At 50.7% G+C, this 24740-nt stretch overlaps 1 protein-coding gene across 1 annotated transcript in view; it reads right to left on the reverse strand.

Moving 5' to 3' along the window:
* myo15b (myosin XVB) overlaps positions 1-24740 on the reverse strand; it is a 461255-nt gene that overhangs the window by 405122 nt on the left and 31393 nt on the right. The window contains exons 5-6 of the mRNA XM_078529125.1: positions 24320-24394; positions 23921-24017 (exon numbers count right to left, since the gene is read on the reverse strand). Of these exons, the coding sequence (XP_078385251.1) occupies positions 23921-24017; positions 24320-24394 (172 nt within the window). The remainder of the gene's footprint in view (positions 1-23920; positions 24018-24319; positions 24395-24740) is intronic.

Here is a 24740-nt window from a genome sequence, read left to right on the forward strand (position 1 = left end):
TGTGACTTGTGCCTTTTAGTTCTGTACATGTGTATCTGTTTATATGTTTATGATTTACCTGGGAGAGAGGAGAGGCAGTGGACTTGCAAGAAAACGTACCGGAGAGGGAGGATATAAACTCAACCTGAGGCTCAGGGTCTACAGTTAGCAGGGAGACAGGAGAGGCAAGCAGGGGCAAGGGCAGGGGCAGGGGCAAAGGCAAAGCCTAGGGCTGGGCCTGGGGCCTGGGGTTGGGGCTTGGGGCTGAGGCTGGGCCCGGGGCTGCAGCTGGGACTGGAGCTGTGGCTGGGGCTGGGGTGGGCCTGGGCCTGGGGCTGAGGCTGAGGCTGGGCCTGGGGCTGCAGCTGGGACTGGAATCGTGGCTGGGGCTGGGCCTGGGCCTGGGTCTGGGCCTGGGCCTGGGCCTGGGCCTGGGCCTGGGGCTGAGGCTTGGTCTGGGGCTGCATCTGGGACTGGAGTTGTGGCTGGGACTGGGCCTAGGCCTGGGGTAGGGGCTGGGCCTGGGCCTGGGCCTGGGCCTGAGGCAGGGGCTGGGCCTGAGGGCTGGGCCTGAGGCTGGGACTGGGGCTGCAGCTGGGCTGATGCTGGGTTGGAAGAAAGAGTGAAAAAATCTAGTAGTGACATCACAGAAAAGCTGTAATTTGATTTTTGGTGAGTTATTGTTTGTTCGGGTTTATGTGTAAATAGCTAGAATATTAGAAAAATGTAAAATTTTCTTTTTTAACCCTCAAGTAGCTACCTTATAAGTGGCAAGGTTCATTATTATTACTAAGGTTTAAATTAGTAACATAAATGGCTGGCATTAATTAAAACAAATAAATAAATAATTTAATTAATTAAATAGTTAATTGAAACACAGTAAGGATGGTAGGACAGTCCAAAACAAAAACAGAATTACAAAGAAAAACTCAGCAGGTCTGGCAGCATCGGTGGAGAAGAAAACAGTTGACGTTTCGAGTCCTCATGACCCTTCAGCAGAACTGAAGTATAGTTAGGAGAGAGGTGAAATATAAGCTGGTCTAAGGTGGGGGGCGGGGGGAGAGAGAAGTTGAGGGTGGGGTGGTTGTAGGGATAAGCAAGCAGTGATAGGAGCAGATAATCAAAAGATGTCACAGACAAAAGGATCAAAGAGGTGTTGAAGGTGGTGATATTATCTAAGAAAAGTGCTAATTAAGAATGGATGGCAGGATACTCAAGGTACAGCTCTAGTGGGGGTGGGGTGGAAAGACTAACAAAGTAGTGGTTGTAGATTTAAAAATAATGGAAATAGGTGGGAAAAGAAGAATCTATATAAATTATTGAAAAAAAAATTGAAAAAAAAATTGAAAAAAAAGGGGAGGGGGAAGAAACGGGGTGGGGATGGGGGGAGGGGGAGGTTAAGATCTAAAGTTGTTGAATTCAATATTCAGCCCGGAAGGCTGTAAAGTGCCTAGTCGGAAGATGAGGTGCTGTTCCTCCAGTTTGCGTTGGGCTTCACTGGAACAATGCAAGCCAAGGACAGACATGTGGGCAAGAGAACAGGGTGGAGTGTTAAAATGGCAAGCGACAGGGAGGTTTGGGTCTTTCTTGCGGACAGACTGCAGGTGTTCTGCAAAGCGGTTGCCCAGTTTGCGTTTGGTCTCTCCAATGTAGAGGAGACCGCATTGGGAGCAACGGTAGGACAGTCGATGTGTTGCAACTGTACTATGTGGGAGCTTGTGATCAGTGTGATCCACGGCTACCAGATCTGCTGTAAGTATCTACAGCTCGAGGAATTTTGGCTCAGAGTTGATGACCTGGATCCGAGCTACATACACGGCAATGCATCAGGGAGGGGGAAAGTTACCTGGCCACTTTGTTCGAGGAGGTAATCACATCTGTTAGGATGGGGTCATCTGGTTTGGTCCATGGTCAGGGACCGGAGGGTGTAGTCTACAAGTGAGGCAGCTAAGAGGATCAAGAAGGTAGAAGTGGAGGAACCTCAGCCCTTCCAATTGTCCAACAGGTTTGGGGATCTTGCAGCTTGTATGAATGAGAGTGGATCAGCCATGATTGAATGGCGGAGCAGACTTGATGGGCCGAATGGCCTAATTTCTGCTCCTATGTCTTATGGTCTTATGGTCTTATGGATAAACAAGCTGACAATGGCACCGTGGTACAGGGAGCTATTCAAGTGGGGAGAGTAAATAGTAACGCTATGGTAGTAGAGGATAGTATAGTCAAGGGGATTAACACTGTTCTCTGCGGCCAAGAGCTAGAGTCCAGATGGCTGTGTTGCCCGCCTGGTGCCAGGGTTCAGGACATATGCTCTGAACTAGAGTGGGACTTACAGTGGGTGGAGGGGGAAGGATCCAGTGGTTGTGGTCCACGTAGGTACCAACGACATAGATAGGACTAAGAAAGGGGTTCTGCATGGTGAGCATGAACATCTAGGGGCTACATTAAAAAACAGAACCTCAAAGGTAATAATCTCTGGGTTTTTACCTGAGCCACAAACAAATTGGTGTCGGTTAAATAAGATTAGACAGTTAAATGCGTGGCTCAAAGATTGGTGTGGGAGAAATGGGTTTCAATTCATGGGGCACTGGCACCAGAACTGGGGAAAGTAGAAGTGGTTCCATTGGGACAGTCTTCACCTGAACCGTGCTGTGACCACTGTTCTGAAGAATCGTATAATTAGGCTGGTAGAGAGGGCTTTAAACTAAATACTGGGGGGAAGGGATCATGTGAGGGGAGATGTGGTAAATTAAAGGTAAACGACAAGGTAGCAATTTGGGTAAAAATAACCAGAGTGTGGCAAGAAGGGACAGAGCATACAAACTTAAGAGTGCACTGCAGATAAGGCCAGAAATTGCAAAAATCTCTGTATCTGAATATGCACCGAATTCATAACAAAATGGGGGAATTGTTACCACAGATAGAAATTAATATATATCACCTGATAGCCATCACAGAAACATGGTTGCAGGGTGACTAAGGCTGGGACTTGAATATTGAAGGGTATTCAACATTTGGAATGCTGGGAGGCTAGAAAAAGGTGATGGGGTGGCTCTGTTAATTTAAGATGACACAAGTACAGTAGTGAAGATGACTTTAGCTTAAAAGAGCAAGGTGTAGGTCGGAATTTTACGTTGGCTGGATTTTACGGTTCCGCTGAAGTCAATGGGCTTTTAAATGGCTCACTGCATTTTACAGCCCCCACCCATACGGAAATGGGGCCGTAAAATTCCTCCCATAGAATCAGTTTGGGTACAGATAAGAAATAGGAAAGGTAAGAGGTCACTTGTGAGAGTAGTTTATAGACCCCCTAACAGTAGTAGGACAGAGTATACAGAAAGAAATAAATGGAGCGTGTAAGAAAAGTACCACAATAATCTTGGGTGACTTTAATCCACATTAGATTGGGTGAATCAAATTGGCAAAGGTAACCTGGAAGATGAGTTCATGGACTGCATTCGGGGCAATTTCTCAGAGCAGTACTTTCTAGAACCAACCACAGAGCAGGTTATTCTGGACCTGTTAATGTGCAATGAGACAGGATTAATCAATAACCTCATGGTAAAGGTGCCTCTAAGTGACAGCCATCATGATATGATGGAATTTCACATTCAGTTTGAAGATGAGAAGTGTGGGTCAAATACTAGTGTTTTAAACCTAAAGAAAGGTAATTATAAGGATATGAAGGCAAAGTTGGCTAAAGTGAACTGGGAAGCTAGGTTAAAAGGTAGGATAGTAGAGATGCAGTGGTAGACTTTTAAGGAGATATTTAATAACTCTCAGCAAAGATTTATCCCAGTGAGAAAGAAGGACTCTTTCAGAAGGATTCATCATCCATGGCTAAATAAGGAAGTTAAGGATAGTATCAAATTGAAAGAAGTACTGTACAATTCTGTGAAGGTTATTGGTAACTCAAAAGATTGTACTGAATCTAAGAACCAGCAATGACTAAAATAATAATAAAGAGGGAGAAATTAGAGTTTGAGAGAAAGCTACCCAGAAATATAAAAACAGATAGTAAGAGTTTCTACGAGTGTTTAAAAACTAAAAAAGTAACTAAAGCTAGTGTTGGTCCTCTAGATAGTGAGTCAGGAGAATTAATAAGGGACAACAGAAATGGCGGAGACGTCGAACAGGTATTTTGTGTCCGTCTTCACTGTAGAAAACTGAGAAAACTTCCCAAAGGTACTTGAAAATCAAAAGGTGAAAGGGAGGGAGGAACTTAAAACAAACACCATCACCAGTGAAAAGGTGCTGGAGAATCTATTAGACCTAAAGGCTGACAAATCCCTAGAACTTGATGGCCTGTATCCTAGGGTCTTAAAAGAAGTGGCTGCAGAGATAGTAGAGGCATTGGTTATACTCTTCCAAAATTCCTAAGATTCTTGAAGGGTCCCAGCAGATTGGAAAATAGCAAATGTAATGTTTTTATTCAAGAAAGGAAAGAGGTCGAAAGCAGGCTAATTACCCTAACATCTGTCAGAGAGAAATTGCTAGAATCCAATATTAAGGAGTTTATAGCAGGATACTTACAAAATCATAACTGGATCAGGCAGAGTCAACATGATTTTGTGAAAGTGAAATCGTGTTTAACTAATTTATTGGAGTTCTTTGAGGAAGTAACAAGCAACATAGACAAAGGGGAACCTGTAGATGTGGTGTACTTGGATTTACAAAAGGCATTTGTTAAGGTGCCACATCAAAGGCTGCTATACAAAATAAGAGCTCACGGTATAGGGAGTAACATATTAGTATGGATAGAGGATTAACAAACTCGAAGCGGAGAGTAGAGATAAATGGATAATTTTCGAGTTGGCAGGCTGTAACTAGCGGAGTGCCACAGGGATCAACGCTGGGGCTTCAACTATTTACAATCTACATCAATGACTTGGATGAAGGAGCCGAATGTTTGGTAGCTATTATTTTCCAATTACATCAAGATAGGTAGGAAAGTAAATTGTCAAGAGGAGGTAAAGAGTCTACTAAAAGATATAGATAGGTTAAGAAAGTGGGCAAAAATTTGGCTGATGGAGTATAATGTGGGAAAATGTGAACTTGTCCACTTTGGCAGGAAGAATAGAAAAACAGTTTACTATTTAATCAGAGAGAGATTGAAGAACTATGTGGTATAGAGGGATCTGGGTGTCCTGGTGCATGAATTATAAAAGGTTAGCATGCAAGAACAGCAAGTGATTAGGAAGGCAATGGAATGTTAGTGTTTATTGCAAGGGCAATGGAATATAAAAGTGGGGAAGTTTTACTGCAGCTGTACTGGGCCTTGGTGAGACCACGGACGGAATCATCTCAGATTTGCACTAAGTGCGGTAATGGGTGGGTAACGCTTTACCCACCGGCTGTGATGGTGGGTTTTCATGCCATATCATCCCAAACCCGCCACATTTTTTATGTATTCCCGAGAAACACGCCTTTTCCATGGCGGGTGGGCTCTCATTCGCCCGTCCGCCATCACCTCACCGCTTCATCATACCGGGCACCATATTTAAAGTCCAGCTGCGCGCACACATCTCAGTGCTTCTAGCCCACGACCACTGCAGGGAAGATGTCCTCAAAACGCAAAAAGACTGCAGTCCCCAGGTTTAATGACCCGTCACTGGAATGCCATCTGGGCGCGTGGACCCAGCATGATGATCTCTATCAGGATGGACAGCGGCATCACCAATCCAACATGGCAGGTGGTGGCAGCGGTGATCAGTGCCAATGCTGCACAGAGGAGGTTGGCCATCCAATGCAGATAGAGGATGAATGATCTCATCCATGCAGCCAGGGTATGGCAACCATATCATCACTCTAAACTCACATACTCAAGCCCATCACACATTCACTAGCATCTCACTCACTGCCAACTCAAGGGACATCGCTACACATTCTCACACACATAACCCCACATGTCCATTTGGCCTCATCTCCTCTGGAGACTGCCTCCTCAGCCCTCACCATCTTGAGGTCACTTGTATAGTTCAAAATGTATCCCCATACACACCCTGGGATACGCTCTTTCCCCAGTACAACCCTCGTTCCTGCAGCCTCTTCCCTTGCCTGAGGCCACTTCGCTCCCTTCCCCAAGCAAGCCCTAGCCCTGCAGCCATTGAAAAGCCACCCACATTTGGCTGATCTGGTAGGTAGAGACCTGCCCGGGAGCCCCCCTAAAAGTAATGTGATGCTGTCTATGAAGCTTGGCGCTGATGACAGCGAAGCAAGGTAGGCAAACAAGGTAGGCAAGCCAGGTGCACGTCACTTATGTGTTGTTGTGAGCGGGGGCAGGAGGATGAGTCTGGCTGGCTGACCTTATAATGATATGCTGATGTATTACAATAAGGTTCCCAATGTCTGATGGTGGGAAACGCGGCCCACCATTGACAGGCAGATTAGACAATTGCAAACTGGCAAGAAAGAGGAAAAGATAGAGAATACAAAGAGAAAGGGAAGCCAGAAAATTTGAACTGGATACAGAAAGGGTTTGATTACATGAACAGGAAATAGCATGTAGAGATGACAATGGGTCAGATTTAGCTCATAGTTTAGATTTGGCAAAGAATACCTGGTGTCTAAATTCAATGCGGAAGGAGTTATAATGCATTTATCTCATTTATGAAAATTGCTTCAAAGTTACAGTGGCCATAGGAAGTTTAGACAATTCAATTACAAAGGCCAGAATTTTGCCTTTGACGGGCAGGCGGGTGAGCGGGCAGGCAGCCGATTGTCGCCGCCGAAACGGGCTGCGCCGCTATTTTGTGCGGGTGGGCCAATTAAGGTCCGCCCAGCGGGTTAGCGACTCCTGTGGAGAACGGGAAAATAGTCGCGGAGGTGGGTGTGCTCAGACCGCTGGTTCCAATGGGGAGCCGGCAGTCTGTATAAAGAGCGGCCAGGCAGCCTGCTTGAGGCAATGCACCATGGCCACTCGGGGAGAGAGAGAGGCAGCTGTCACAGGACAGGAGCATGTGTGTGCCACTCGCTTCTCCGATGCATGCCTTGCTGTCCTCCTCCAAGAGGTGTCCAGCCGTTGGGATATATTGTATCCGGATGATGGGAGGAGGAGGGCCCCCCATGTTACCAGCCAGGTGTGAGAGGAGGTGGGTGACTCTGTAAGCGCCCATGATGATGTGCGGCGCACAGGCACGCAGTGCCACAAGAGATTCAATAATTTGTTGCGCTCTGGAAGGGTGAGTACCATGTCGGCCTTGGCCATTTGACCCAGCAGGTAGCCTTAGCCTTTGAGCCCCCCTCTACCCCCTGACGTCTTGCTGTCGTTACTGCATTGGGCATTTGGCGCACGCTGGGTGGGCAAACTGATAGTGACCATGCTTACGTCAGCCTTAGTGGTTGAGGAGAAGATGGGTTCTCCCCGCAACATATGTTAGTGTTTGTTGCATTTGAGTACTCTGGGGGCAACCTGCAGGGGAGGCAGCCAGACACATACTCAGAACTCCAACACATGTCTTATTGATGGTAATGAGATGGTGGAAGGGGAGCCTCAAGGTGTCGTGGCCAAGAGCCATCTGCTGGCATTGGCGCCGCACCTAGTTGCGCTTCTTTGCCATGGGCACTATGTCCAATGTGCTATTCAAAGTGATGGACGCCGAATGTGTCCAAGGTGGCCTTTGGGGGAGGGGGTTGGGAGCAGCCATACTATCTTCTGGGGACTGATCACCAGTAGTGTGGACAGGAGCCGCTGGAGGCCTCAAATGGGCCACTGTGGTTGGGGTGCGGCGTGTGCGTGCAGAGTACATGAGCGATCAGCCCCAATAAATCCTCTTCTCTGTTCTGCAGGCAAAAACTGAACACAATCAGTGGAAGTGCCAGAGGACTGGTGGTGGGCACGCCCTGCTCCAGCGCCTCACGACCTTTGAGGAGCAGGCCATGGAGCTGGGGAGGAGGCAGGCGGCCAGGGCGGCAGATGGCAGCGAGGCTGGGGTCCAGCGGCCAGGTATTTGAGGTCCACAGTCCCAACCACTCTGCCTGCCCACCATCCAAACTGATGGCTGCCACAATTGTTAATGCTGCAACACTGCTCATTCACAGACTGAGACACTCTGACATGTGGGTCATACACAAAGGTCCCTCGTCCCCTTGAGGAATCACGTCTCCACCACCTTCCAAAGTCACCTTATCCCGTTTATGACCACTATCCCCATGGCCTAACATGCCATGGCATCGCTGCTGCACAGCCAAAGACTTATTGCATCTTAGGGGAGTTGGAACCTCCACCACCCTTTCAGCCAGTGTGCCCCATATTACTCTGTCCAAAAGGTCCTCAGCACCTCAGCTGTGAACCTCATGGCGCTCAACTTAAATAAATGCCACCACGTTACTCATCCCTGCGCCAAGGGGAAATGTTGCCTTCTGCCCACCCGGTCTATGCCCCTCCTAACGGTATGAAGGTCAATAATGTGACCTGTCAATCTCCTGTGATCCACGTCAAATGCTGCAAGTGTTTGCGATATTTCCTCAGCACCGCAACTATCCAGGCCAGCATGCAGGTCAGGAACCTTTGCATTCTCCCCACTCCAATGGCACATAACATGCCATGTGGCATTCCTGAGGCCATCTAACCAGCCTGTCTGTATGCATGTCTAATGTTTGGGCCTCCTCTTAACTCTTTTCCACCCCACCAATGTTGGTCTCCTTAGGGTCTTGAAGGGTGAGTGACTGATGAGGCTGTGGGGGAAAGGGATGAAAGGTTTAACTGACTGTACACTAACTGATGCACTGTCCTAGTTGTTAATTTCAGCATCACAACCACATGGCCGTGCCCAGAGACACCGCAGCACCCCCTCCACACATGAGGCCCAAAACGTGAAACTTGCGGCACATCATTTCAGCCAGCCAGGCACCAGCGCAGACACAAACACCTCGGTGGGGAATTTACCGTCAGCTAGTGTCCCAGGTCACAGTGGAGAGGGCACTTCACAATCGCTGGAGGAGATGATAGGGACAGAGAGTGCCGATGGCGCCAGCAGCCAGAGGGCTGCAGGGGACCAGGCAAATGCTGAGTCTGGCACTGATGACATGCCTCTGGAGTTGTCACCAATGCAGCGGCTGCAGGACAAGCGGCAGGAATCCCGTTTGCATCTGGCAGGGCTGCATGACGGTATGCTTCAGTTGGTCTCTGCCATGGAGGAGTTCAGGCAGAGTGCACGTGAAGGCATGAACCTCAGGACAGAGCTTCACACTTCCTCCATTGAGAGATTGGAGACTCTCATGGAGAGGGAGTTCGATCAGATGGAGAATCTTCTGATTGGGTTACGCTCTGACCTGCAAGCCCTCACAGCGGTACCGGCCACGGGTCATTCCCAATGTGGGAGATGTTGTGGGCACTAAGCATTGGCGCTCAGTGCCCATGCATCTCTGGTGAGCAGGGAGGTCCAACGGGACCTCATGTCAGCGCAGCAGCTGCCTGTCGTCGTTGCAAGCTCCTCTCAGGGCACTCCGGATAAGGGCAGCAGCTCCTCCGCCCCTCTGGCAGTCAACGTTGCTTCCGTTGAGGCTGCGACAACTGGGGAGGTGCCTGTTCTGGAACTGGCCACTCCCTCCCAGGCGGGGCCATCACAGGCTCCACGGGCTAGAGGACGCCCGCCAAGGTCATCGATGCCAACAGGACAGCAGAGTCAGCAGGCTGTCTCACAAGCCACTCCAAGCGATGGGGCGGCACCTAGATGTAGCACCCGCAAACGAAAGCATAAGGCAAGTTAGGCACTCAACGGGTATGTCATTGGTGATTTTGTGTTGGCCTTAGAATAGGGAAAAATATACTTATGTTTGCAATAGAAACGTTTCTGTTATATGTTGGGCATAATAAAGTCCACTTTTCTGACCATGGCTGAGGGTGTTTCCTTTGTGCTGCATTTGTCTTTTTCACAGACATATCATGAGTGTTTGAGTGGACATTGATGTTTCTGTACTAAGCCCTTAGTTGCAGCTGAACAGGTGGAAGATGAAGCACCTAAGTGCCACGTGTGGAAGCATCAGGCAATGCTGCTCCTGCTGATCCATGTGTGTGGAGCTAGCTGAAGGTTCGTTGGATTAAATTGTCCCGGGTGTTCCTGCCTCCTTGGTGTAGTAGCGGGTCGGCGTGCTGCCCCTCATCATCGCCCTGTGCTTCCTCATCCTCTGAGCCACTGCTGGATTCATCATGTGCAGCCTCCTCCAGTGCGTCAAGGTCTTCATCGCCAACTGCATCCCCCTTTCCAGCGAAAGATTGTGCAGAGCGCAGCATGCTACCACTATCAGAGAGATGCGATCTGGGGGGTACTGGAGTGCACCCCCTGAGCGGTCCAGGCAACGGAAGTGCATCTTGAGAAGGCCAATGACCAATGTGGTGCCGTGGCTCCTATTGTAGCGCTCCTCAGCTTCTGTTTTTGGATGGCGGAGAGGCGTCATGAGCCACCTTCTGAGGGGATAGTCCTTGTCACCCAGCAGCCAACCATCCAGCTGAGCTGGAGCATTGAAGAGCCCTGGCACCTGGGAGTGTCTGAGGATGTAGGCGTCGTGGGAGCTGCCTGGGTACCTTGCACAGATTTGCAGAATCTGCATCCTGTGATCACACACTATCTGCACGTTCATGGAGTGGAAGCCCTTCCTGTTGACGAAGGCACCGGGCTCACCTGCTGGCGCCTTGTTGGCCACATGTGTACAGTCTATTGTACCCTGGAAGCTGGGGAAGCCAGCAATGGCCACGAAGCCTCTGGCTCGCTGTGCCTGACTTGCCTGGTCCCAGCGGAAATGGCTGAAGGTCAATACCTGTCTGGACAGAGCGTCTGTAACCTGCTTGACACAAGTGTGGACAGCTGATTGGGAGACACCGCAAAGATCACCCACCGAGCCCTGGAAGGAGCCAGAGGCATAGAAGTGGAGGGCAACTGTGACCTGCAGAGCCCCTGGCATGGGGTGTCCAGCCACACAGTTAGGAGAGATCTCAGGGCCAATCATCTGACATATATAGTTGACTCTCCCTTGAGAGTCGGAGCCTCCTTTGGCACTGCACCTCTGTCATATTGAGGTAGCTGTTTCACTGCCTGTAAACCCTGACAGGAGGATAGTGGCGTCTTCTACGGCCCCTTCCACCTTGGACAACCCCTGGGCCCTGCGCCCCTTGTGCCTGCGTCTGGCTTCCCAAAGATGGCTCCCCTGGAGGCTGATTGTCCAGTCCTGGCCTCCTCCTTATTCTATCCCTCCCTTCTTCCTTAGAGGAGCTGCCTCCAGTGGAGATGTCAGAACCCATACCCAGGCTAAATGGAGGCCTCCGGAAAGCTGCAGGCCCGAGAAAGATTACTGTCCGCAGACTGGTTTCAAAGTACATAAAAAGCTCTTTGAAATAGATGTGAACTGCTAACAATCAAACAGGCAACTTTAAAACACTTTCTGCAATTAAAACTTCGTGGAAACAGGAACAACCCCTCTGAGTCCACATATCCCGCCAGTGCATGAGTTTTATTAAAAAATCTCCTACCGGCCTGCCCGTTGGGCCCGTGCGACAAACCGAAGTTCACACGGGCCCCTCAAAATCCTGGACAATTGGCAAGTTAAGGGCCTTAACGAGGCCTTTAATTAATGGTGGGCGAGCGTCCCGCTGCTGTGAGCGCCCGCTGACCGAAATATCACGATGCCGTGCACTGACGTCGGGACACTCGCGCGACATTTTAAGCGCTGACGTGGGGGCTCCACCACCCGCACGTCAGCCAGAAAATTCTGCCCAAAGTGTCTTGCTAGGAGAAGGTTTGGAGGTTTATTCAGCCTTTCAGACGGACAGTCTACAGAATATGACACAGATAACAGTCTGCTGTGTTTAATGCATATGAGCTAGTTCCAGAAGACTATAGACAAATATTTAGAAACTTGGAAAAGACACAGAATCCAAGCTCTGAGGAATTTGCTAGAGAAAAAGAAATGGGGCAGAATTTTACTTCCTGCGGGCAGGTACATGCCTGACCCAATCGGGCGATAAATTGTGCGAGATGACGTCGGGTGAGCATCCCAACATCATTGCGCACTCGCATGATATTTCACTCAGCGGGTGTGCATAAAAGTCAGAAGCAGCCCACCAACAATTTAAATGGCAATTAAGCCCATTAATGGCGCAATTTTCTATGATTTTTCATGGCCCATCCAACCTTACAGTTGCCTGGATGGGCGAATTGGCCAGGCAGCCTTTAGATTTTTTGTCAAACTGCATCCAAGGGCCGGATGAAATCTCCGCTATGAAATAAAATAAAAATAAATATCTGTGGACAGCACTTTTGTCAGGTATATTTTCATGTGCCTAATTGTCATGCATGAACATTTTTTTGCAGCTTTTTAAATCTTCATTTGATCATTTGAAGGCCTGAGCCCCCCAAGGCAGCTGTCAGCCTTCAGGGAGCTCTCTTGCAGAACTCGCCCGCACCCGTGGTGAAGTCATTGCCCGCCCTCTCCCCGCCCTCACCTCAGCAGTGCTGAGCTTTTCAGTGCATGTTTCACAATGGCTGACCATTAATTGGTCAACCGTGAAATCGTGGTCGGGGGCAGATCACAGTCGGCGGTCCATTTCCCGGCCACTACCGGGACTGTCGATCGCGCGCACCTGCCAAAGGTAAAATTCAGGCCATGGTCTTTAAGCAATGGTATAAGTGGATGAAGTTGGATGGATTTTGAAAGCTTTGGAGGGGTATTGTCAGTGGAGAAATTTAAAAACAGTATTCCTCCCACAGCCAACGGATCAGATCTAAACTCTGCAGTCCTGCCACATCCAGTCGTGAATGGTGGTGGACAATTAAAAACTCACTGGAGGAGGAGGCTCCACAAATATCCCCATCTTCAATGATGGAGGAGCCCAGCACATCAGTGCAAAAGATAAGGCTGAAGTATTCGCAACAATCTTCAGCCAGAAGTGCCGAATGGATGATCCATCTCAGCCTCCCCGAAGGTCCCCAGCATTATAGATGCCAGTCTTCAGCCAATTCGATTCAATCCATGTGATACCAAGAAACAACTGAAGGCACTGGATACTGCAAAGGCTATGGGCCCTGACAACATCCCAGCAGTAGTGCTGAAGACTTGTGCTCCAAAACTTGCTGCATCCCTAGCCAAGCTGTTCCAGTACAGCTACAACACTGGCATCTACCTGGCTATGTGGAAAATTGCCCAGGTATGTCCTGTACACAAAAAGCAGGACAAATCCAACCTGGCCAATTACCGCCTCATCAGTCTACACTTGATCATCAGTAAAGTAATGGAAGGGGTCATCAATAGTGCTATCAAATGGCACTTGCTTAGAAATAAGCTGCTCACTGACGCCCAGTTTGGGTTCTGCCGGGGCCGCTCAGCTCCTGACCTCATTACAGCCTTGATTCAAACATGGATCAAAGAGCTGAAATCCCGAGGTGAGGTGAGAGTGACTGCCCTTGATATCAAGACAGCATTTGACCGAGTGTGGCATCAAGGAGCCCTAGCAAAACTGGAGTTAATGGGAATCAGGGGGAAAGCTCTCCTCTGGTTGGAATCATACCTAGCACAAAGGAAAATGGTTGTGGTTGTTGGAAGTCAGTTATCTCAGCTCCAATACATCACTGCAGGAGTTCCTCAGGGTAGTGTCCTCAGACCAACCATCTTCAGCTGCTTCCATCACAAGAAGTGGGGATGTTTTCTGATGATTGCACAATGTTCAGCACCATTCACGACATACAGAAGCTGTCCATGTCCAAATGCAGTAAGACCTGGACAATATGCAGGCTTGGGCTGACAAGTGGCAAGTAATATTCAGAAACTGAACCAGAAACTGAACTGGACTAGCCATACAAGAGCAGGTCAGAGGCTAGGAATCGTGTGACGAGTGACTCACCTCCCGACTCCCCAAAGCCTGTCTGCCGTCTACAAGGCACAAGTCAGAAGTGTGATGGAATACTCCCCACTTGCCTGGATGAGTGCAGCTCCAACAACACTGGAGAAGCTGGACACCGTCCAGGACAAAGCAGCCCACTTGATTGGCACCACATCCACAAACATTCACTCCCTCCACTACCGACGCACAGTAGCAGCAGTGTGTATCATCTACGAGATGCACTGCAGGAATTCACCAATGGTCCTTCAACAGCACCTTTCAAACCCATGACCACTACCATCTAGAAGGACATGGTCAGCAGATAGATGAGAACACCAGCACCTGGAAGTTCCCCACCAAGGCACTCACCATCCTGATTTGGAAATATATCGCCGTTCCTTCACTGTCGCTGGGTCAAAATCCTCGAACTCCCTTCCCAACAGCACTGTGGGCATATCTACACCACATGGACTGCAGCAGTTCAAGAAGGCAGCTCACCACCACCTTCTCAAAGAGAACTAGGGATGGGCAATAAACGCTGGCCCAGCCAGCAAAGCCCACATCCTGAGAATGAATTTTTAAAAATCAGGTCCCACCTAGTAGACCGTAAAGTTTCTAAAATGAGGGATGCTGCAGTTTTAGCTGATAGTTATGAGTTATCGCACTAACAAATAGGAGGGAATCATCCCAGATTTTCACTAAGTGCGGTAGTGGGCAGGAAAAAGAACGTTTTACCTGGCGGCCTCAATGGCTGCTTTTCACGCCGTATTGTCGCAATCCTGCCTCATTAATCATGCATTCACAGGAGACACGCCGTTTTTCTGGTGGGCGGCCTCCGATTCGCCCGCCATGCTATCACCTTGCCACTTCCTCATGCCGAGGGCCATATTTAAAGTTCAGCCATGTGCACACCTCTCATTGCTTCCAGCCCAGGACTGCTATATAGAAGACATTACTCAAAAGGCATCACTCTCAACTCGTCCACTCACAGACCCATTACACATCCACAGGGATCTCACTCACTGCCAGTTCAAGGGACATGACCATTCGCTCTCTCACAGACACCTTCATTGTCGTCATCCTATCCATGGGACCACCCACCACCCGCACGTGCCAGGCATACTTATCATCTGACCTAGCAGGCATCCCGCTTACATTCTCCCCACTTGTCTTCATGCAGAACAAGCTGGCACACAACAAGAGGGCGAGGTTGCAGACCAATGGAGGAAATAAAGGTCCTCACAGATTTTGAAAATAGAGTCATCCAGCTGGCTGGTGAGGATCTGGACCGTTCCTGTGCTGACGGTGAAGTTGGCGGTACTCAACTAAGTGAAGATCCAGCAATGCAATATCCATCAGACAGCCATGCTGTGAGTGATGTGTCCTGTTTCACAGGCCACTGACATGCACTAATTATCTCTCCTTGTTTTCACAGGCACATCTTGGAAACAGCCGAGGGAGTCCACGACCCAGGTCCTCTACTAAAGCCCCAAAGACACCTCAGAAGAGGAATCTGCTGAAACCCTCATTGAAGACCCATCACAGCGTTCACCCGCTCCCTCCACCAGTGCAGAGACACACACCTAGGTGGGACCTAGTTCTAGAGTAGCCTCTTACAATCTGGAGAGCACAATGCACTGTCTGATCCACAGCAGGCGGCGGTAGAGACTTTCCAGGTTTCCGACACTTGGAGGACTGCTGGAGACCAGAAATCTGCTGAGCCCGAGTCAGATGAGAAGCCTCTGGACTCGGTCATCCTTCAGTTGCTGGATCTGCAAAGGCAAGGTCAGAAACATCAGGAAGGAATATCCACTGCACTCTTCAGATTGCAAGGCATAAAGGAGAAGCCCATCCGCCTTCAGTCAGAGGTGATAGCGTCGGCATGCCAACGCACCGAGGACAACACTGGTAGGATGGCGGCTGCTATGGAGACCTTGGTCTAGGATGTTGCTCCTGCACTGCTACGTGGGCTTAACTCCATCACTGATGCCATAGTTGGTCTCCAACGGTGTCAATGTGAGAGGAGTGCAGGGCAGCTCGATATCAATCCAGCTTCCCCTTCTCCTCAAGGAGTCAGCCTGGGCCCACGGGCACCCATAGCGAGGAGGATCAGCAGGTGCACACCCCGGGGCCATCCACCCAGGTGACTCAGGAGGTGTCCGGCCCATCTGAATCTCCTCTTCCTGTAACCCCAGCGAATCCAGCTCCACAGGCCGAGGAGGGTGCCACTGCCACACAGCAAGACCCCGAAAGCAGCTGCGGTCCTCCAGATGATGTCCATCAAGGACATTGATTTCAGCAGTCTGCCTCCACCTCCACTGTGGATGTCAGGGGAGCACCAAGACATAGCGGCAGGGTTAGGAAGGTTAAGAAGATGCAGTTGCACAGCCTGGGCATGGGTGTTAATCACTTGTACATAAGGTTCACTTTGTTAGTAAACTCCCAAGAGTATCTCCTTGCCTATGGCTCTTTTTGTTCTGGTGAGCAGTGTTCGTGTCGCTCAGATATGAAATCTTGGTCCCTGCACAAGATAAAGGCAGGTGTCTCATTCCAGGGCCTCTTCTCTGAGCTTTGTGCAAACCTTCCCAGCACACTGATGGTGCGCCTTCACTGTCACTGGACACATCAGTCATGCCTGCACCTCAATGGGGCTTATCATTGCTGCCAGAGTGTCCTGGGCCGGTGGCACAGAGTTCCATCATTCTCTCTGTGTGGCTCCCAGCATCTTTGAGATGCGACTGCGCGCCCACTACCATCCCCCAGCCACCCAACTCCCCGCCGCCCCCCCCACTTCCACCACCTCATAGCATCTGTGTCCGGTGACATTGTGATCCTGAAGGGTTCAGCTCATGAAGGATGCCATAGGATCAGGAGAAGTTAAAGTTTCCCTGCCGCATCTCCGTGATATGACCCTGTTCACAGAGCGCAAGCAAGGTGTCATCAGCCAAACAGGAGTTGGATATTCACAGAGACTATGTGAGGATCTATGTAGTATCCCCACTTTATGTCATCATCATCCTCCTGGAATGTAGCGACTATGGGCATCCGCTGTGTTCCCATGACAGAAGCCTTATCACAGAGGGTATGTGCGCTGCCATCAGCCAGACAGGAGTTAAACATTCATAGATGCAATCTGAGGATCTATGGTGTTCCCACTGCATATCATCATCATACTCCACAAATTGAGCAGCTATGAGGGCCTCCCAAGCATGCCTGGTTAGTGTGATGGCTTTCGAGGACCTACTCACCCTCATCCCCGTTGACATCCTCCTCATTGGAGGAGACATAAATGTTCCTCCATCTCCTCTTCAGGCGGGGCCTCTCCCCATTGCAGCACCAGGTTGTGAAGGTCGCAGCAGGTGACGATGATGTGTGACACCCTCTGTGGGCTGTATTTCAGCGCTCCACCAGACCAGTCCAGGCACTGAAACCTCACCAAGGTGCAAGTTGTAGCATAAGCCTCATTGTACCTTCTCTCTGCTGCAGTCTGAGAACACCACATGGGTGTCATCAGCCACACCCTCTGCAGGTAGCCTTTGTCCTCGTCGAGCCAACCCTGCAGCCTCTGTGGACTCTGGAAGATGTCAGGGGTCTGAGACCTACTGAGAATGTGGGAGTCATGGACGTTCCCTGGGAACTGTGCACAGACCTGCAGAATGCATTTGTGGTGGTCGCAGACCAGCTGCAAATTCAGCAAACCCTTGTGGTTGACATAGTTGACCACTTGTTGCCACGGAGATCTGAGCAAGTGAGTGCAGTCGATGGCCCCTGCACTTGTGGAAGACCTGAGATCTGGGCAAATCCCAACACCCTTGCATCATCCTGGCTTTCCTGGTCCTGGGCAAAATGCACAAAGTTGTGTGCCCTCGCGAAGGTGGCATCCGTGACCTCATGGATGCATTTGTGGGCGGAGGCTTATGATATTCCACAGAGGTCATCTGTAGAGCCCTGAAAGGAGCCACTGGCATAGAAATTGAGCACCACGGTCACTTTCACAGCCATTGGCAGTGGATGCCCTCCATGTCCCCATGGCGCCAAGTCCTGCAGCAAGTGGCAGATGTGACCGACCAGTTCACTGGACATGCGCAGTGTTTGGTGACACTGGTTCTCAGTCATCAGCAGGAATGACAAGTGCTGTCTATAGATGCTGGGTCCAGCTAGACGCCGACCAACGACAGCTCGCTGTGGCTCTTCGGCGGTGTATGCAGGAGCCCCAGTCTGAGGGTGCTGCTCCTCCCTCTGCCCAGCCAGGCACCTCTGTCGCTCTCTTCTCCTTCGTCTCCGCTCTCTGAAAGCCATGAGGCATACAGCTAGGTCACCAGGCTCCATGCTCCTGATGTACTACTTCTGCAGAATGAAAGAGACATGTGGGTTGATTTGGGTGTACTAAGAACCCCTCTTCCTTAAGTCTGAAGGCCCCTTAACACATCCCAGAGAGTGCTGGCCACCACTTGGATGGCCAGCGCTTAGTGCGCTGCATGGCTGCCTGAAACCCCAGCCACCTCCATCCCATTCCACCTGACTAATTGGCGCCAGCTTCGCCCACTGGACTGCATGCTGTGCTCTCAGCTCAGGCGCAGGCATTCTCCTAACCCGCGGTGCAAGGCTGCACTGTTAGCTTGAACCATGGGGGAGACTGGTCCAAACTGGGATGATGACATTGCAAGGGGCTGTGAGCACCTGCACCAGTGACTGCTCCATGGTCAGATTCTCCAAAGAGATTGTACAACGTGCCCAGTCGTCCAATTGTTTTGCAGTTCACTAAAACACGAATTAGTTTGCAGTCTGTGCCCAAGGGATGAAAAGCTCTGGAGCACTTGATGGCACTTTCAGGCCTCTGCGTAGCTTGAATGGGCATATAAGCTCGAAGCCCAACTCCAAGTCTGTCAATGTAGCTGCACCTGAACTGTCTCAACTGTGGAGGAACGGTCACTTAATACAAGGTTTCCACAATGCTTAGCTGTTTCCTCCCCACCGCCCCCTCACGTGCTTGTGCACTACCATCAGCCACTGTGCAGCCCTTGCCCCCTCCCTACCCCCCAACTCACCTCAACTGCAGTACAGCCCTTGCCCTGGCACCGCACTGTCAGCCAGCCAGGAAAATGCGACTCGCCTGTGCCTTTGCCTGAATGTGCAGCACCTCAACCTTGAGGTCCAACAGGCGATCCTCGCGAGCGCTGCGCAACATTACTGTGCGCTCACCTCCGAGTTCCCCTTGAAGTGCAGCTCGCCAGGTGCACGCCTTATAAATCCTGTTGTGAAACACATCGGCATGGGGGGATGATTCCATCGAGCTGGGCTTATAATGATATGCAGATGTACCACAATGAAGTTCCCAGCGTATGGCAGGGGGAAACACGGCCTGCCATTGACAGGCAGAGCGGACAACTGCAAACTGGCCCTGAGTTTTCAGGCCGGTGGGCGGGCACGATCAGTGGGCCCAGGATTGGCCGGGAAACAGGCCGCCACCCAAGGTCAGCCCACGACCGCAATTTCACACTGGCTGGCCAATTAAGGCCCTCCCAGTGTGAAATGTGGCTTCACAATGGTCGGGAACAGCTGGGCGCGGATGGGGGCATATTGTGTGCCGGCTCCAAGGTCAACCTGGTGGGCAGTTTAAAAATGGCACAGGCAGCCTCTGGAAGGCTGCCGGTGAAGAAGCGTCTGCGTAGCGGAGACAGTACTAACGGCCTTGGCAGCAGCTGGAGACAGCAGGCGGGAGGGCAGGTGGAGTGGGCACTCGGGCCCCCGCTTTTCAGACGAGTGCCTCACCATGTTCCTGGAGGAGGTGGCTGCCAGGAGGGACATCCTTCTACCAAGGGACCTGACGAAGAAAGCCTGGGAGGAGGTGGCAGCGCAGGTCAGCAGCCATGATGTGGTGCAGATCACATGAGTACAGTGCCGCAAGAAGTTCAATGACCTGCTGCACTCAGGAAGGGTGATTACCATGTCGGCATTGGTCAGTGTGCAGAAGTGTTAAGGTGTGACCGTCCCCCCATGGATGTCAGGGGCGCCAGAGTCTGAGTGTTAACTGTCAATGACACTGGAGCTGGCCAAGGGGGTGCCCCCTGGCTGCTTGGACTGAGTCCCTTGCAGCTTGAGGGCCATGACTCGGATGTGCCCTGCGATGTGTTCCTCAGCTGGGGTTGGCCAGGCTGCAATGGTGCTGCAGGTAGTTAGTGGACTAATCAATGCTCCTCTGTTCTTTCAGGAGAAGACAAGCCATAACCAATTGGAGAGGTCACGGACAGGCAGAGGCCCACCCAACCTGCTGCTGCTCACCAGGTTCGAGCAGGATGCCCTGGAGCTGGAGAGCTGGCACGCTCCCCGTGCAACTGGGCATGGAGAGGCGGAGGTGCTAGACGAAGGTAAGAGTGCTACGCACAGAGATGAGAGTTTCGGATTGTGCAACCATTCTAGTGTAGTCTCTTCATTGATGGGAGCCTCAAACCTGATTGATTATCGAAATATGATGGCACCATGATGCAGATCTCCATTGTCTCACCTGGGTGCTTGGCATGCGCAGTGACAGTGTGATGACTTTAACTAATGACATGTCCTTGTTCTCCCTTTTAGGTTCACCATCACGCACTCGCTCTCTGCACCCCAAAGGCCCTGACACCGGAGGACCACCAGGATTCATTTGCACCTGCATTACACCTGCTCTCTGAACCAGGCACCAGTGCAGATACCAGCACCTCGATGGGCATTAGATCGGCATCTCGAATGTCGGCACACATTAGTGAGGGCACTTCACACTCGCTCGAGGCGCAGGTGGAGGCAGAGATTGCCCAGGGCGCTAGCAGTCGGAGACCAGACGATGCCGGGTCAAAGGCTGATGATGAGCCCCTGAAGTCGTCCATTAGGCAGCAGATGCTGAATGTCCAGCAGGATGTGTGGAAGGATCTGGCTGAGGTCCATGAGGGTCTGCGTGCCACGGTCTCCGTTGTGGAGGAGTCCATGCAGAGCATGAGAACTGCGTTGACCCTCACGGCTGAGCACACTGCCTCCTCCATTGAGAGAGTGGAGAGGCAGCTCCAGGGACAGAATCAGGGGTTCCTGGGATTGTGCTCGGACCTGCAAGCCCTCACACAGGCACTGAGCTCAGGTGGTCAGTGCCAGTGTGGGAGGTGAATGAGGCACCCAGTATCCCAGCTAGGTGCCCATCCATCAATAACGAGCAGGGACGTCCAGAGCAACTGGATGTTGGCGCAAGAGCTGCTTGTCGTCTCTGTGAGCTCCTCTCAGGGCACTCTGGGTGATGGCAGCAGCTCCTCTGCCCCTCCGCCAGTGACCGTGACATCTGATGAGGCTGCGGTGACTGGGGTGATGCCAGCCTTGGCACTGGCTGCACCCTCCAAGGCTGGGCCAGCACAGATTCCACTGGCAAGAGGACAACCGCCAAGATCATCAAGACCAACAAGACAGCAGAGTCAGCAGGCTGTCCCCAATGCTACTGCCAGCAAGGGGGGTGGAGCACCAAGACGCAGCTCTCGCAAATGTAAGTTCAAGGAACCATGAGCACAAGAGGAACTGATCATGGGTGATCTTCTGTTCAGTTATGTTTGGTTTGTATGTCTACTGGTGTGGGCATCAACACCAGTAATGATCATTTCAAAGTGATTTCAATGTGACAAAAACACTAAATTTGCTTTTGTTGGTGATGGCCTGAGTATGCTTCACCTTTTACTTTTGGTGCAGGGTACGCCAGTATGTAATGCTGGACATGATTGGCTCTAAACTTTATTGCACAGGCACTGAGTGGACTTTGGGTTCACGAGGCAGGGGTATTTCGGAAATCCTGGATTGAGGCAGCAGCCCTGGCATGAGGTGGAAGCAGACCTTTGGCAGCCTAGCGGAACAAGGTCCCGCCTTGCCAGTACCAGGTGGAGGAGAGTGCAGCATGCAACCAAGATCAGTGACACCCGCTCTGGGGTTATTGTAGTGCGCCCCCTGAATGGTCCAGGCATCGGAAGTACATCTTCAGAAGACCTATGGTCCTCTCTATCACCGCCCTTGTGGAGGCATGACTCCTATTATACTGCTGCTCTGCCTTTGTTCTTGGGTGGTGGAGAGGTGTCATAAGCAACTTTCCAATGGATAGCCCTTGTCACCCAGCAGCCATTCATCCAGTCAGGCTGGAGCATTGAAGAGCCTCGGCACCTGGGAGTGTCTCAGGACATAAGTGTCATGGGAACTGCCAGGGTACCTTGCACAGACTTGCAGAATCTGCATCCTGTAGTCACACACTATCTGCATGTTCATGGAGTGGAATTACTTTCTGTTAACGAAGGCACCCGGCTGACCCACTGGCGCCTTGATGGCCACATGTGTGCAGTCGACAGTACCCTGGATGTGGGGGAACCCAGTAATCGCTGCAAAGCCTCTGGCTCGCTCAGCCTGGCTGGCCTTGTCCATACGGAAATGAATAAATGTCATTACCCGCCTGAACAGAGCTTCTGTCACCAGCTTGACACAACTGTGGACAGACAACATGGATCCCCCACTGACCCCTGGAAAGAGCCGGAAGCATAGACGTGGGCCACTGTGACCTTCAGAGCCACTGACATGGGGTGTCCACCCGTACAGTCGGAGTTGATCTCAGGCCCAATCATCTGACAAATGGAGGTCACGGTCTCCCTGGAGAGGGGGAGCCTCCTTCGGCATTGCACCTCAGACATATTGAGGTAGCTGCATCACCGCCTGTAAACCCTGGCAGCGGGATAGTGGCGTCTTCTGCGGCCCCTTCCACCTTGGACTTCTTGTTGGCCCTGTGCCCCTTGTGCCTGCGTCTCTCCTCCCTCAGGTCACTCCCCTGGAGGCTGCATTGGGACACCCGGCCTTCTCTACCTTCTGCTCCTCTCTTCCTCCTCAGAGGAGGTGCCTCCAGTGAAGACCACAATCCCTATTACCAGGGTAACAGAAGGCTGTCTGATACCTGGAAGGGTTCATATGGTCTGAATCCTCTGGGGGCCCTGGAGACACCAATGAGTCCTGAAATGCAGCCTGGAAATGCTAACAATGAAGCCCCAAACAGAGATGAAGTGCCACTAAGCAACCAGCAGCAAACTATCTCCAAAACTCCTCACTACTCACACTGGCAATGCTGCTGACCCTTTTTATCCCGCGCTTGGATGAGGTTTTGCCAAATGTCGGCTGCCCGCCTGCCCGTTTTGCCCGTGCGACAAGTGTGAAGTCGCACGGGCAACATCAAATCTTGGTCAATTGCCAGTTTAGCTGGCCTCTTAATTGATGATGGCTGTGGCTCTAACACTCACGTGCACCCGCTGACTAAAATATCGCATGAGCATGAGATGACGTCGAGACACTCGCCCGATCAATGTAAAATTCTGCCCCTTGTTTCACAATGTCGTGAAACCGATTTTTGGCCTTCCTGCAATATTGTCCGCTCACACCTGCCATGATGCCCAACACCAGCAGGCATGGAAAATTCTGCCCATAGGTGGCATCAAACCTTTGTTTGGAAAGCCACAACGGAGCTGAAGCGAGAAGCAAAGTGATAATGAAAGAACAATAATAACAATGAGGAAGCTAGCACAAATGAAAACGTGAAATCTTTTCGGGTCATTCTTTCAGCTGGTAACTGGAAGTTCAAATCTCTTTTTATAAGTTATTGGTCTCTACAGAGATTGTGTGTGTGTGTGTGTGTGTGTGTGTGTTTGCATCACTGTGTGTCTGTGAGTGTCTGTGTCTCCATGTCACTGTGCGTCTGCATCTGTGTGTCTGTGTGTGTCTATATCTGTGTGTGTCTGTGTCTATGGGTGTCTGCGTCACTGTGTGTCTGTATCTGTGTCTGCCTGTGTCTCTGTGTGTCTGTGCATCTGTATCTGTGTGTGTCTGTGTCTCTGTGTGTCTGCATCTCTGGGTGTCTGCTTCACTGTGTGTCTGTATCTGTCTGTTTGTATTTCTGTGTGTCTGTGTCACTGTGCGTCTGCATCTCTGTGTACCTGTGTCTGTGTCTGTCTGTGTGTCTGTGTGTGCCTGTGTGTCTGTCTGCGTGTGTCTGTGTACCTCTGTACGTTATGTAAATACCGTCAATCTTTTTTCTGAAGGAAGCTCTCAATGTTTTTGTTTTCAGGTTAACAGCAGGTTTTTTGTAGAGAACCTAACCTGACAAACTCGTTCCTCCCTGGTGTCCTGGTAAAGTGCCGTCAGGTAGTGAATGATCAATTTGGCTGCCTCAGTCTTTCCTGAACCACTTTGTCCACTGAACAGAAACAAATGGGAAAATAATCATCAGCCACAATCATTCCCTACCAACACCCAGGTTCCAGCAACACCCAGAATTCCCCAGAATCACCTCAGAGTCACCCCAGAATCACTCCAGAATCACTGCAGAATCAGTCCAGAGTCACTCTAGAGTCACTCCAGAGTCACCCCAGAATCACTCCAGAATCACTGCAGAATCAGTCCAGAGTCACTCTGGAGTCACTCCAGGATCACTCCAGCATCACTCCAGCATCACTCAGGACTGACAGATACTTAGCACAGAGAAATTGCCCCACACACCTGACCATGATGCACTGTTCCCTCTCAAGGCTCTGGCTCAGTGTGTACGCAGCATCAGCAATAGCAAAGATGTGCCTGTAGATCATAAAACATCCATTACCAACTCATTTCTGATCTACACTCATACAGAGCATCCTACACAGTGGCTCTGGGATTTCCCAACATTAATCCTAATAGCTCCCAACATCTTACTGCAAAAGAGTTTATGGTTCTGTTCTTTAGTTAAATTATCAAAGAAATGTTGATACTGCCACACAGGTTACATTCTCAATGCAATTCCATCATCTCAAATCCTGCTGCTCAAGAGTGGCAGGGTGGGACCTTGTGGACCATGAGTATACAGATGGTTACCATCAATGCCAGGCTAGAGGCCATGATAGTACAGACCATGGGAAACCTTATAGTCATTGTCAAAACCACT

This window comes from Cetorhinus maximus, chromosome 24 (assembly GCF_964194155.1).
Source record: "Cetorhinus maximus chromosome 24, sCetMax3.hap1.1, whole genome shotgun sequence".
NCBI lineage: Eukaryota > Metazoa > Chordata > Chondrichthyes > Lamniformes > Cetorhinidae > Cetorhinus > Cetorhinus maximus.